The sequence below is a fragment of the Haemaphysalis longicornis genome, unplaced genomic scaffold (assembly GCF_048455015.1).
Source record: "Haemaphysalis longicornis isolate Haplotype H1 unplaced genomic scaffold, Haemaphysalis longicornis Haplotype H1 scaffold_1, whole genome shotgun sequence".
Taxonomy (NCBI): Eukaryota; Metazoa; Arthropoda; class Arachnida; order Ixodida; family Ixodidae; genus Haemaphysalis; species Haemaphysalis longicornis.
In genome coordinates this window covers 413,526,838-413,541,145 of record NW_027526203.1, presented here as the reverse complement: position 1 = coordinate 413,541,145, position 14,308 = coordinate 413,526,838, and the positions used below count along the sequence as shown (strand labels likewise).

General features: G+C 46.4%; 1 protein-coding gene across 2 annotated transcripts in view; it reads right to left on the bottom strand.

The window, feature by feature from the left end:
• Positions 1-13,869, bottom strand: part of Msr-110 (DUF3736 domain-containing protein Msr-110) — a 79,923-nt gene extending 66,054 nt beyond the window's left edge. The window contains exon 1 of one of the 2 annotated variants that reach the window (XM_077687051.1): positions 13,458-13,869. In XM_077687051.1, the coding sequence (XP_077543177.1) occupies positions 13,458-13,854 (397 nt within the window). In that variant the 5' untranslated portion in view covers positions 13,855-13,869. The remainder of the gene's footprint in view (positions 1-13,457) is intronic. The other variant, XM_077687052.1, reaches the window with a different exon arrangement.
• Positions 13,870-14,308: the final 439 nt, after the last annotated feature.

Genomic DNA, 14,308 nt, shown 5'->3' with positions numbered 1-14,308 from the left:
AGTAATTGTCCTCCAGGGAAAATCGTATTATCTCAATTACAAGGCGAAAGAAATCACGCAAACGGCTAACTTCTCTGGCGACTATCCAGCCGTCGGGCAGCGAATCGACTGCCCAAGTTCAAGCAAAAGACAATGCGTGTATGATAACTACGCATATAATGCATAACTTTTTTCGTGAGCGCGTCCGAATCAGATAACAGGGTCTATGCTCATCTTCCGAAAATTGCCCGGAACTGGCAAATAATTGGCTATAGATTCCGCACGACGGCGTCTTCGTTTAGCCCGACGTCATTTTTTGCTTCCTATTTTCGAGGGAAAGGGAGACAAGGATGGAAGGCGTGGATAGTTCGGCAATCGAAGTGTCACTGCCTTTGACAAAATGTGCTATTTAGTTTAACAGAAACTAATGGAAAAAAAAAGAAAAAAAAAACAAACTGCCGAGAAGAAGGCAAGTGTGTACATACAGAAAGAATTGCAAAAAAATAGCGTGTATGTTATCAATCATAGGTAAATAACGCGAGAACGAACGGTTTAGCAACACAGCCTAGAAAGATAATAAAAAAAACATTTTTGGGAAGGTTAGGTGCTATGTTACCACTGATTACAGGCGGTTATTACCGCGGGGTTGGTCAAAGGTTCCTGGGGCATACTGCACGCAGACGACGTTGACTCGTGTGCAGGGTCAAACCGAGCACAGAATAAACTCTTGAAGCTCCAAAGACAACGTCAGGAAGGAGAGGTTTGTGAATCAGAAGAAGCAAAACGGAACCCTTGGCATGTCGATCGGAAATGCGAAGGCCCCTAGCTGGATGGTCATGCGATCAGGAGGACGGTACTTCAGACACTACGGCTAAACGGTCGACGAAAGCAGACACCCGGAAATAAGGAGGCAGGATGGAAGAAGTGGGAAATAGTTTGAGGAGCACTCTGCGACAACAAGACCCCAAGCAAGCACGAAGGCCAGGTGTGTACAGGACAGTAGTCGAACCGGTGATGGGACCGGAACGCTCCCTCTAATGACCACCTATAGCCAAAATGACGCTGCCGAAGTAGAAATTTCAGTTACGTGGAAATAGTGCTGAAGGACCGCATCCGAAGGACATTGATTGCCACAGACGTTGAAAGAAAACACCGAGAAGGACGGCTGAGTAAGTTAGGTCGTGTTATATAAGGAGGTGCGGTCACGCCCCCATGCACCATGAATGTCTATTGACTGCAAGTCCGGGGAGCGAGAACAAGAGGGCGGGCGAGAAGATTTCCAGGACGCCATTGAGGGGGACCTCAGAAAACTGAGCGAAAGAATGAAGTTGAGAGCACTAGATAGAAACATAAGCATCGTGTAAGAATCAGGATACAGGTCATAAAGCTGCATGCAGACGGCGGAGGGGAAATTCCCCACACAGGAAACTCAGTAATTTTATTCGACTCACGAATTTAGCTTCTCCGCACACCGTTAACTGTGTTACACCGGCTGCTTGATCAGCAAACAAGCGCTATACGTGCTTGTAACTGTGGATCTAAGTTAAGGATCTTCGTCAATCGTTTCTGTGAATACAGGTTGAATTGCACGTACCCGACAAAAACAATTTTGCTCGACTCCCAGGCATGTGATGGGATCGCTACAAGTCGGTTCGATATATACGCGGGGTACTTCGTGCGTACTCATGCGCCCTTTCAAATGCGCGATTTTAGGTAACGTAATGAAAGTCCCCGGATGAATTAAGACTGGCCGCGGTTCTCCGAAGTTCACAAAAAGTGTTGTGCGCAGTGGTTGTCGCATTTAAGCTGTACTGTAGCTGCCACAACCGGGCATCGAACCCAGGTACTGTATTGCCTGAGGTCGCGGTCTTCCCTGAACACCAGCCCGGTCTTGCCTGAACGCCCGAAAATGCTATAGTGCACTCTACTCGACGCCTGGTACTCGTTCAAGGGTCCCATGTAGTAAAAAAAATCTGCAGCCCTCCACAACCGTGTTGTTCTATGGCGGTTGAGACCCGGCGATGTTTCGCAAACAAAGGTTTGCCGCGACGCTGAATTCCATGTCGCCACGGTATGTGCACTCACAGCAGGGAGTTTTGATCGAACGAATCGGTGGTTTCAGCAGTGATGTATTTGTGTAAGGGCACGAGCGCGCCCCCTTCGCTCCACACTAACGGCATACAAGTGGCCGGAAACGGCGCACGTTTGGGAGCGCGCACGTGCACATGCGGGCGAGGTCATGTCCTGCGCCGCTTTCACTGTTTTCCAAGCTGCGGCAAAATAACGGGCAAAACATTATTGAAAAGTCTCTCCATACTCAATCGGCCGAAAAGTGCACGCTCGAACACTTCATTCGTATAGAAGAATCGCGACGTATTGAACGGGTACTACAGTTGCTTGTGCGATTGAAAAGTGATAACAACATCGCAAGCTGAATAGATTAATTTTATTTAGACTTTCCGGCTTTCATGTTATACCGAAAACTGCGATAGCGAGTAACAAGCAAAACAAGCATTCGCGATTGTACGAAAGAAGCACCCACGAATACATGGCGCTCAGTGTGCTCGTGATAATTTTTTTGTCTCACAGTGCTTATTTTGTTCGTAACTGCTATAACGTAATTTTCCCTGAGATGCAAAAGCTTCCTTAAAACTCTTCGGTGGTCCTTTCGCCGTCAGTTTATTGTCGATAAAACGGTGTTTCTCGGCAGGTGGTTTGCCGCTATGTCAACAGCAAAAAGCCCCAGCACGAAAAACTTCGCAGTGTTTCAGCCACAGTTTCTGGAAGTTCCGTATGCAAATGGGCTCGACTAGTGCGGCTTGCGACTCATCTACAACACGTAATAAAAAAAATGTAGGAAGATCTGATGCCGATACGTTCTAGGTATGCAAACAGTCTTCATTTGGTTCACTAGCGTCATTAAGCAAGTGCCAAATGATCTTGCTGGTTCTATTTAACATGTGCGCATCACACCCAACATCCGCGGCTATGTGCTACTCTGTGGGTATATGTAACGCTTTGAGTGTGCTTCAGAGCATGCATGCAGGATTACGAGTGCAAGCACATATTTCTTGTGGTCGACAGTCCTATTTATCTCGCACTGATTGACTGAACCCGTTGACTGATTAAATTGATTGATTGATCGATTGATTGATTGATTGATTGATTGATTGATTGATTGATTGATTGATTGATTGATTGATTGATTGATTGATTGATTGTACTCGGTCGCTGTCTAAAATTATACAGTTAATTAGTAGTTTCATAACGCGTTGTTTAATACACCTCTGCGGGGATGTGCCACTCCGTGGGTATGCAACCGTACAGCCTTCAGAGCACGCGCACAGATCGTGTTTGCGCAATAATAATGTTTATATATCAGCACTGGTGACAAAGAACGATCACATATCCAGGGGTGTTTGTGTAAGATGATACCGGTGGCTTCAGCCTCTACATCCGTGTCCAGAAGCGTTGGACATTTTCAGTAGTGTAGCGGCATTAGAGGGTTTTAGCACTCCGTACGCTCCGCCTTTTCCGCAGTTACCGTGTTGACGGGACCCGACTGCGCCTGCGCGCTCAGGCACGGCGAGGAGGGCGCACCCCACCGTAACGAATGCGCGGGCGCAGCGTGGGCCGGCCGCGGAGCTAATGCGCAAGTGCCCAGAAGAGTCCCGGTCAACACGGTAACAACGGAAAAGACAGAGCATACGGAGTGCTGAAACTCTCTTATTTATGATTAATATTCTTGTTATACTAAACAAACAAGGACGACGAAAGGACAAACGAGGACGAGCCGAATATTCTTTGTGTTTATTGCTAAAAGAAGCCTGTTTGCGATGTGCTATACAATATATTTACTGTACAAGAACTTGGCCTCCATTCCCCGGCAGAATTCAGCGTGATTTTTAACGTATATTCGCTTTTTTGAGTGAGAAAAGTATGGTGACCAAACCCTCTAGTTCTGTTTCGCCAAAACCGAAGTACCCGAATGACAAATCGCTGCGAGAGAAGTCCATCGGTGCTGTAACAATGCGAACTGCAGTACGCCATGCAGCAGCCATTTCGTAGCATCTCCGCGCACATCACGTTTCTGGGTCGAATTCGCTCCTTTGTCAGCAGTGCCCCCTTCATTCGATTGCCATGTGGAAAATTATAACTCTGTATACAAGTGAGCTGCGGTGGAATGGAAGGAAATGCATAGAAAAAGAGGACGCGAGACCAGGCCCACCGGTGGTGCTTAATCTGATTGATGCAGTGTCTTAAGTATCCGTAGACACATTCGGGCCTTCTTACAGCGAAGCTGTATATGCCTCGGTTTTCAGGTATATAGCATGCGTAAATAAATCGGCGAAGAACGTAAGTTTTTCAAACTTAATCCCTAGCGTTTTGTGCTTCCTTCTTGTAGGGGCCCTGGAGTGGCGTTTTGGACGCTGTTTTTCCCTTCCAGACACGAGTGCCTTGAAGGGCTTTCACAGCGACGTTTTGGAGGTTGTTTTTCCCGTCTTAGCACGCGTCTATCGCCAGTCGCTTCTTCAGCCGTGCACGGGTGGGGGGAAAGGGGGTTAAGGGCAGGGGCGTGCAGGTGCAGTCATGCTTAAAGGAGCCATGAAGACAAAATACAAGTTGGGTTTATTAGAAAGACTGCTTAGTCCCGATAACAATGATACCAATATCATCGCAATCTTCGAACAAATAACGGAGATAATAAAGAAAACGTGTGAAGCAGTGACGTCACGGAACCTTGTTTGTGCGATTGGCGGCCGCCTAACTGACCTGTCGCGACGACACATGACTGGACGTCTGTAATGGGGCCTCTAGTTCCATTTGACCGCATCACTTGAATGCTAACGTGCAGTTAACGCACTGAAAATTATATTTTATTATTGGCCCATATGACGTCATTATTGCTCATAACACGTCACTGTGGCGCAAAATTTGAAAGTTTTTAAATACCGTACTTCTTGCTTTTTTTTTTCGTTAAAAACATCTTTTGTGGGTCTAATGGAACTGAGTGAGATACTGAATCCCAGCTCTTTCAAATTAAACGAAGTAGTATTTTCTCTTCATGGCTCCTTTAACGCGTTCACTGGTGACATGCCTGTTGTGCTGGTGGGAGATTTCAACAGGGACTCCTCACGGCCCGATGCCACCTGGATGCTGTCCTCCGTGGTCGAGCGGTTTGGGTTGGTGTGTTGCACATACAGTAGGATGCCTTCGACGCGGGAGGGAAACGGAAAGTCCTGTGTTTTTTCGGTAGAGTAAAACTCCAGTCCTTTCAAGTTTCATCCAGGTAATTAACTAGGAAGTATTCTAAATAGCAGATTACGAACAAACGTGTTTGGTCATCCTTCTTCACAGAGTGGAAGGGCACTGAATGTTTTAACGTAAGAACATTTCATGCTTTTCTGAATGGGCATCTTTTGTACGTATGTAATTGATTGATTGTGGGGTTTAATGCGCCGGCGCTACACAGCCGATGAGGCGCGCGCCGTAGTGGAGGGCTCCGGTGCAATTTTGACCACCTGGGGATCTTTAACGTGGGCCGAAATCTCGAATACACCGGTGTTTTCGCCTTTCGCCTCCATCAGAACCCGCGCCCTTGAGCTCAGCAGCACAACGCCGTAGCCACTGAGCCACCGCAGCGGGTATTTGTGCGTATGTGTGGCCATCGTCTTGGCTTACTGTAAACAACCACAAGACGGTGTTGTTAGGCGTTTACTACATAATATTTACACTGCTGGATGCTTAACAGGAATTTTCTGTTAAATCAAAATATAGCAGAAAGTACGATATATTTTGTATCCCATGCATACGCCCACACAGGTATTACAAACGCCAGAAGTGGCTTACGCGACAGTACCGCACGAATGCATTCCCCTGTGGCTGTCCGACGGCATGAGGCCGCGTCCCAGATCCACACTGACGCCTTCGAAAAGCAGACCGGGAGAACAGCAGGAAAATCATGACGACAGCTGATTCCACTGCACAACGGAGCGGCGCGAATCGGCGACACGGTGGGCTGACTGGCTTCCCGAGTGCGGAAAACGCGGCCAGTCACCCCGGGCGGCAGGTTGTACACAAGGGAGCACAGCCCTGATGGAAACAGCGAGCGAAAACCGCGCGCCACGGTGGCAAATCATCTGGAGCCGACTCTTGCTCAGCACTCCAGGGCTTAGTTTTGGATGCTGTCTGCGAAGTTCTTGCGCACAGAACCGCGCCACGTTTATGAGAAGCGTCGTGAAAGGTCTGTCCGAGATCGTTGGGCATGATTGATGATCCTTCGAGCCGAGCTGCTGCGCCACACGGCCTGCAGCACAATCTGCGTGCTGCGTCGGCATCGGAGGCTCGTGGCGAGCTCAAATCCGCCCTTCAAGTCAACCGGCATTAAAGTAAAGAAGTACTGCGCATGCGCTTTCTCGTCCCTCGTTTTGAAGGTGAAGAAATGATATAATAAGGCAAAGCCAGTAAGCCTCGTTAAACCCGGTGTTCCCAAACAGCATCCTGAAAATTCGGTTTGTATGACGCACACAGGGATGACCTTTCGTGGGAAAAGAACGGAGTGAAGAAACTTTCACCTCGCACCTAATGTGCAGTCTTTAGGGGTGCGCACGAAAACGTTGTGATGTGCAACCCTATAGACAAAACATGCCACTGCCTCTTTAGAGGCAGTAGCATTTGAGTTTGGTTGATTGATTGATTGTGGGGGATAACGCGCCGACGCTACACAGGCGATGAGGCGCGCCGTGGAGGGCTCCGGATTAATTTTAACCACCTGGGGACGCGTGCGCCAAAATCTCGAACACACGGGCATATTCGCCTTTCGCCTCCATCAGAAAAGCGGCCGCCGCGGACGGGAAACTAATCCGCGTCCTTGGGCATTTGAATTTAACGGGAGCGTCAGGTTTGGGTGGTGCCTGGCAATGAAGGTTACGGCGTATTAATTCGCTAACGTCGCCTACGCAGACTTTTGCTTTGAACAATCTGACCGGTTTACGTCCTTCATGATATACGTCCTTCACGATAAAACATGCAACTTTGAAAATAAACTTGAACCCTCGAACTAAAAAAAAAAAAATGCCGATGTGATAATAGCGTATTGTGTTTGACTGCATGTGCAGGCGAATGAATATTTTCCAGCGTGCCAACTCGGTGCATTTTAACGATAGTTTTGCCGCATAAAATTCAAGGTAAGGAAAAAGAACTCAATCACGCGCACCCGCAATGTGTCACCGCATAAAGCCCAAAGCACGAAGATATACAGTCAACCGTCGTATTAATGAAATCGCTTCCTTCAAATTCTTTTTTATTCTATGTGTTTCACGCTACCCACTGTAATGCAGTGAGATCATAACATCTCCGCTTGTAGCGAACTTACGCTTATAACAATGCCAGTTTCCTCTCTCGAGGACTTCGTTATAATGAGGGTTAACCTATTTATAATCGCCGCCTCGCAAGATTTCATGTTGACGAAGTTGGCACCCCAAAGCTGGGGACTTCTGCTGCACTGTTGTTGGATAAAATTGCCTGTTGTTGGAGGGGGCTGCAACGGCCTAGAACCCCGCTGCCCTGTGCCCACCACTGCCAAGCAGGCGAAAATGTTTTGATCGTTCAAGGCTGTAAGCAGTAAGGAAAACGCCCAATATAGCACATTATTCAATGCCAGCGTGACGTTTCGCATCGCTCTATATTCCAGCGCAGATTCCGTATACCTGATAATGCGATGCTATACGCCAGGCTGCAGGGAGAAATTTATACTTGGGAACAAAAAGTATTGAAAACAACTGCGAAGTCGTGCTTGCTGCAAAAGCTCCTTATCAATCACACTTACGGCAACTGTAGTGTACACATTCGTGAGAACGAGTATTTCACCTTAGAATATCCTGTACGTACATCTGGGGGCAAAGAAAGATTACACAAAGAAATACACTTCCCACATTATCAGCCCGATATTGCCACACCTAATAAACAGTATGCTTGAAACAGGAGAATTTCCCGACGACCTAAAATTAGCTATAGTTAACCCCGTTTATAAGGGAGGAGGGAGGTGGAAATAAACAACTACTGACCAATATCGGTTTTACCGGTATTTTTAAAGGTAGTTGAAATTATTATTAATGATAGACTCATCTTTTTTTCAAAAAATGGGAACAATAACTCCAGCGCAATATGGTTTTCAAAAATGTAAATCCACGGAAATGGGACTAATTCACATCAAAGAAAAATTGTAGAAAACATTGAAAACAAACTACTTACTTGGGCTATGCCTAGATCTACGAAAAGCGTTCGATACCGTGCAGCGCCACATACTAATTGAAAAACTTGAAATGTATGGCATATGAGGTGTATCACTAAACGTAATGAAAAATTACTCGACAAATAGATATGAGTGCGTTTCTGTCAACGGTATCTCATCCATTCAAATGAGGATTCAGTATGGCGTCCCCCAGGGCTCTAGTTTAGGGCCGCTGTTATTTCTCTATACATCAACGATATTACAAAAATTCCTGGTTCTTCCGTATTGACAATGTACGCCGACGATATAGACGTATTTCTTACTGGAAAAACTAGAATGCATGCAAAAATCAGACAACGCGTGCCTCATGAAGCTATCGCAGTGGTTAGAAACAAATCACTTAAGCCTTAATGTTAAAAGACAAAGTACCTCACATTTAAGCCAGCAAGTAAACGAGATACCAGCCCTATTAAACTAACGTATGAAGGTAACTTACTGGAACAAGTGGCTCAACAAAAATTTCTTGGTGTTCGGTTTTCTTAGGAGCTTTCATGATCGTTTCACGACAACAAACTTAAAGCGGAGTTGTCACGAGTGACGGGAAGCATATACCGAATTCAACATCTGATAACCACCTGGCTAAAACACACTCTACTATTCTGTTTTCTATTCTAGACTGAGTTATGGCATATTAATATGGGGAACCACGACGGCCTATAACTACAAAAGCTTGATTATTTTGCAGAAAAACATGCTTCGCATATGTGAGAACTACCAGGGAAACAAACAAAATTTAAAAACAGACCCACTCTTTATAAAGTATAACATGCTTAAAGCTGATCAACTTCAAACTCTCACAACACATTTATAAAAACCGCCTACATAACGTACTAACCGCGAAACCTAGCACATACCCAATACGCAAGCCCTTATATCCACCACCTACAATTCCCACTAATTACGGTAAACAGACCGTTCCTTATCAAGCTACGCAAATATTTAATAGCAGTGATATGAAAATAAAATTCTTGAGACCATTTGCACCGTTCGAAAGCGAGCGCAGAAAATGTCTGCGTCGTAATGGTACATCATTCTCAGCACCGTGAAGTGATGTTTCTTGTGAAATATTGTTTCTTTAATATTTTTTGAACTACAAGAATGTCGCATTGTATGTTTGATTATGCAAGTTATATTTATGATATATTACTCATGGTGTAAAAAAATTCGCAGAGCCCATTGTTAGAAAAGAAATACATGTCTATTCCCTTCTGTACACTGTACGCCCGATGAACTTTTTGTGCGATGTACGCTTAATTAATGTTCGTTATTATATTATGTTACACGGATAGACACACCTCTGAAACGCTTCATCTATGCACGTGGATATATTGTAGTAGTATTGTGCTTCATTTTATTTAACACATGAACCTGTGTTATGTGTTTTATTCTTTTACGTTGAATTTCTGTTGTTATGTTTCCTATCTCGTTTTGCTGAGAGCCAGCTGTTTGAGCCTATATCCTCTGTGTGAAACTGTGAAACCTGTAAGGGGACCGGGGCCCCTTCAGGCGATGCCCGCCTATAGCCTAGGCTCCCTCTTATAACTGTCTAAGAAAAATAAAGGAAAAAAAAATGTTCTTACACACGCACGCACACCGTGACGTATCGCCAGACGTATATCATCATGAGCGGCTGCTCCCTAACGGTGTACGGCGCAGAGCGGTGGGCGGGATCAAAAGAGGCAGCGGCGTTCGTCCGGCTCCTCACGGGAGTAACTGACGAATGAGTGGGCATAAAATGGCAGGCCTCTGTTGAACGGCATGGTGACGTTTCTTCACTGACGCTAGGAGCGGACTGGGAAGACCTATAGCGAAGACCCTTTGTGAATACACCTGTGAATACAACTGTAGATGACATTCTGTGCTCTTACCCATTCCTCCGAAAGAGAAATTATTCCTAGGTTTCTTAATGTATTTATATTGTGAACCTCAAAACTTATTTTTTCACCGTTGATCACAGTGCTGGTCCGTCCTGTATACACCATATGTCTGAATTAAGCAGACCTACACGGGGCTTTCTTAAGAGTGTGCACCCTTCAAAACCCCCGTGTGGTCTTCTTTGTCAGAACGCGTCTCGATAAGCAAAAATTGAGGTTAAACGCGCAAAGTACGCCCATGTGACAAGACCCAGCGTAAGATTTCACTTGAGAAACGCTATCCGCGCAGTGTGACATCGCACAATGCAATTGTGGCGTCTGTCATTGCGTAATGTAACAGCACCTATAACAATTTTGAGTCCATTAGTATCACGGGCCTCGTAAGTTGTCAAATTTTCCCCTCTTGGAAGCAGCAATTGGTAATTTCGGTGCATTGTGGTGAAGCATGCCCATGAGCATTTTGAAGACTGTTAACTCGGTAAAGCATAATTTGCTTTGTCAAAACTGAATTCATTGTTGTTACATGAAAGCAATGTCGAACGAAATACAGGTTGCAGGGTACTAGTATAATAAATTGAGATAGAATAGTTGCTCAATATAAAAAATGATTTAAAGGCGAACATCACCAAGGAGTCTGCCGTTATTAGGCAAAAAAAAAAAAAGAAACTGAGGGCTTGTTCGTGTTTGAATGTAGCACAGGGATAACATTTGGCCGGCAGGTTCAGGCATATGATATGTATACCACATCTAACAACAGTGCTCTACTAGTTATTTTGCGATGACATGAATACAATTACGGTAATAAGTTTTCAGATCTTAGACCTCACGACTCTCAAAATCTCATAGTACGTCACTTTTTTTTCAATGCACAGCTCAATGCCATTTCAAGCGTGGTTTCAGGTAAAATTGGGCATAAATAATGTGCCCATTGCGGTAAATTGGGGTGCTGCGGTTTGGGTGACATAGTTTTTAGACGAGATAATGCTAAGCTCTTATACTTAGCTCTTCTATATATATTTATATATTTATTTATTTATTTATTTATTTATTTATTTATTTAGCGAATCAGAATGGTAAATGAGGGGCTCGTTGAATTAAGAAATAAAGACAGAAATAAGGGTTAGCAGTCAAGAATGCCTCGGAAAGCAAAGGGGAGAATGCTGTAGGTCATTGAAACAGATGAAGAATTTGGAAAGACAGAAAGAAAGTGGAGAAAAAATGCCCGCTGGGTGGGATCCGAACCCGGCGGGGCTGTTTCCCCTCCACTTTCTCGGGTATTTATGTTAAGTTATTTTGTTTCCTGTGCTTGGGGGTGGTTGCCAGTGCCACTGGGACTGCTCGGGGTGAAGGGGACCTTCTTTTTAACCCCCAGTCACGCACCGGGGTGATATATATATATATATATATATATATATATATATATATATATATATATATATATATATATATATATATATATATATATATATATATATATATATATATATATATATATATATATATATATATATGTATATATATATATATATATATATATTACTGTCGTCGCATCATAGCGTTTACTATTAGGGGTAATTCTGCAGTACTGTCGCCGCTGTCCGAGGCAATTATACGTGCAAACAAAGTTGTTCATTTTTAAGGCCGCATCTCGGGCAACCCTCAAACTTTGGGACGCTAACGGTGGCGTAAACACATAATTTAATCTTGGAAGTGTCAAAGAGCATGTTCCCGTCTGCGCTACACCCTGCCGCGGCTTGTGATACTCACACCGAAAGTTTATCCATTGAGAACGAATTTCAGGCGTTCCCAGTTTGCCCACTGGCGACGTCCGCGGATCGGGCGCATCGCGTGGCGTGGCTTGAGTACCCTTTCAGGTTATAAGTGGCCCACCAGAATCTAGAACGCTGCCTAGCGAGAACCAGTCCGTCGTTGCCTGACCTCTGGCACCACACGTTAACGCATCTGGGACATCGCTGTAGCTGCCCAGTGCACGCTGTAGCCGAGTTCTGCTTTTTCGTGTAAAAAAAAAAAAAAACGTTCTACTAAAATGCCCGAAGCGGCATTGTGGGTGCACGGCGAAAAGCCCCAGAGGGTATACGTGTCAATATAGGAAAGGGTACGCGTGCTTGTTATACGTATGTCGAAGTTTTGTAAAACAACTTAAAACTGATACGTTGTTACGGAGCTGTAGCCGCACATGTCACGGCATGCGGGTGAGGCGATAGTACTTGATCGACGAACCGTTTTCTCAAAGTAAATAATTTGCACGCCTTCGTAACTATGGAAATGGAGTCCATATAGTTCGGTTCAGTAGCACAAGATGAAGCTTAAGTTAGAGTTGGGCGGTACCCAGCCTTTGAAGCAACGACGAAACGAAAGGTAAGGATCCGCCACAATGAGCTCGTAAAACCTACAAGGTGATCACTACTCGTGCGTATGCGAAGCTGGAACGTAAGTTTTGCGAACCTTTCGGGGTCGGAGTTTTTCTTTCGTTTCCCCAGTGATCTCAAAATGCGTGTGTTAAGCAAACCCAATTTGCCCTGTTCACGGTGCCCGCCAGGTCAGAATTCAGCTCACCTTAGAACATTTTGGTGCATCTTTGTTAGCCTTGGAGCTTCATGGACGCAAAGGAAATAGAGCAGAATCATTACGCCGTGAACACATTACGCCTTAATCTTGGTCGGGGTTAAAGAAAAGGATCAGTTCGTTTTACTTTAGAAAACACCGCTTGAACCATTCGTTAACAATAAAACGGGTTAACTTTCTGCAGCTCTTGCATGTCCTTCCGTGGCATGTACAACAAATGCAACGTCATTAGGGCGTTGTCTTATGAGTTCCAGCGTGATGTACGAATAACCTGGCCGCCAATGCCTGACAGCTCCCGGACGTGCGCGGTCCTGGGGAGTTTGTACGGAGCTGCTGTTTTCTGGAGGGCATGGCAGACGTAGACGAAGAACGGCCAGTGAGGCTTCGTCCTGCTATGGCGCCTACACAGAGCGTACAGCTTTCGAAGCGATGCACAGAGTGCTTGGAAAGCTGTACTGCTGCTGCAGTTGCTGGTGACATTTGAGCAGCCCGCCTGCTGCCCTCCGCTCTATAGCGTCGAACAAGAAATTACAAAGTGTCGTCGTGGCGATGAGGAAGCCGCCGACGGCGCTATCTATAGGGCATCTATTTCGGAAGGCTCTGTCCAATGGAGACCCCGACAGCTTCCTCGTCAAAACATAGGCACTAGAGCGCATTCGGGCAAAGCCACGCAAAACAGCCAGTCAGGCGATTGGGCTCGCCCGCTGGTCGGGAAGGCTGCTCACCGGGGGCGGCAGGAGGTCCCTGCCCAGAGAGCTCAGCTCGCTGGCGGGGTAGTCCATGCCAGCGGCGGCGGCGGCGGCTTCCTGGGCCTTGTCCATGGCGGCGGTGCTGTTGCGTGCTGTGGGGCGCCTGTAGCGAGTGGAGCGAGCAGCCGACCGCGCAGAGGCCCCCTCGTCGTCCAAAGTAGGCCAGTGCCCTCGCGGCCAGCCAACCAGGTTGAACGGCGCTTGCGAGAGGACGCCCCGAGAAAAGCCCCACTTTGTGCTTCCCCTTGCCGCACGCGGTGCGCCTCGGCGCCTTTGTGGCCCACGACACCGAATGTCCGGCTTCACTCCCACTGACACGCACCTTGGGGCACGCCGACGCCGGAGAAGAAACCTCGGCACTGCGCGCGTGCATTAATGTGCCAGCTTCCGGAAACAATTCGCCGAATGTCGCAAGAGCACCGAATTCGTGTCCCACGCCGCTCGGAGCGAAACATGCCGCCGGATTCGTGCTCTCGTTGCCGTTTTCCTTTTTTTCTCTCCCTGAGTCCCACGCGAGGTTGTCATAAGCTGTGCGCTAATTCAAGGTTCCTCTGAGGTTCACTGTCGGCTCGGTGACTTTTTTTCAAACTGTGCAGCAGCAACAGCTTCGTGTACATCGCCATAACAGTTCCCGGACCGGGCGTGGGCGTGCACACGAGGGCACGGGAGGGGGTCGCCAACAGCATGGCACCACGCGTACCGGCACATTCTTTCTCGCCTGAAATCAATCGCAAACACGATACAACGCTCCCCAGTCGTCGTACGCCATGCTAGAGCAACTGAGCCTGAGAACCGTGATTACGCAGATATATTTAATCCTATTGTGA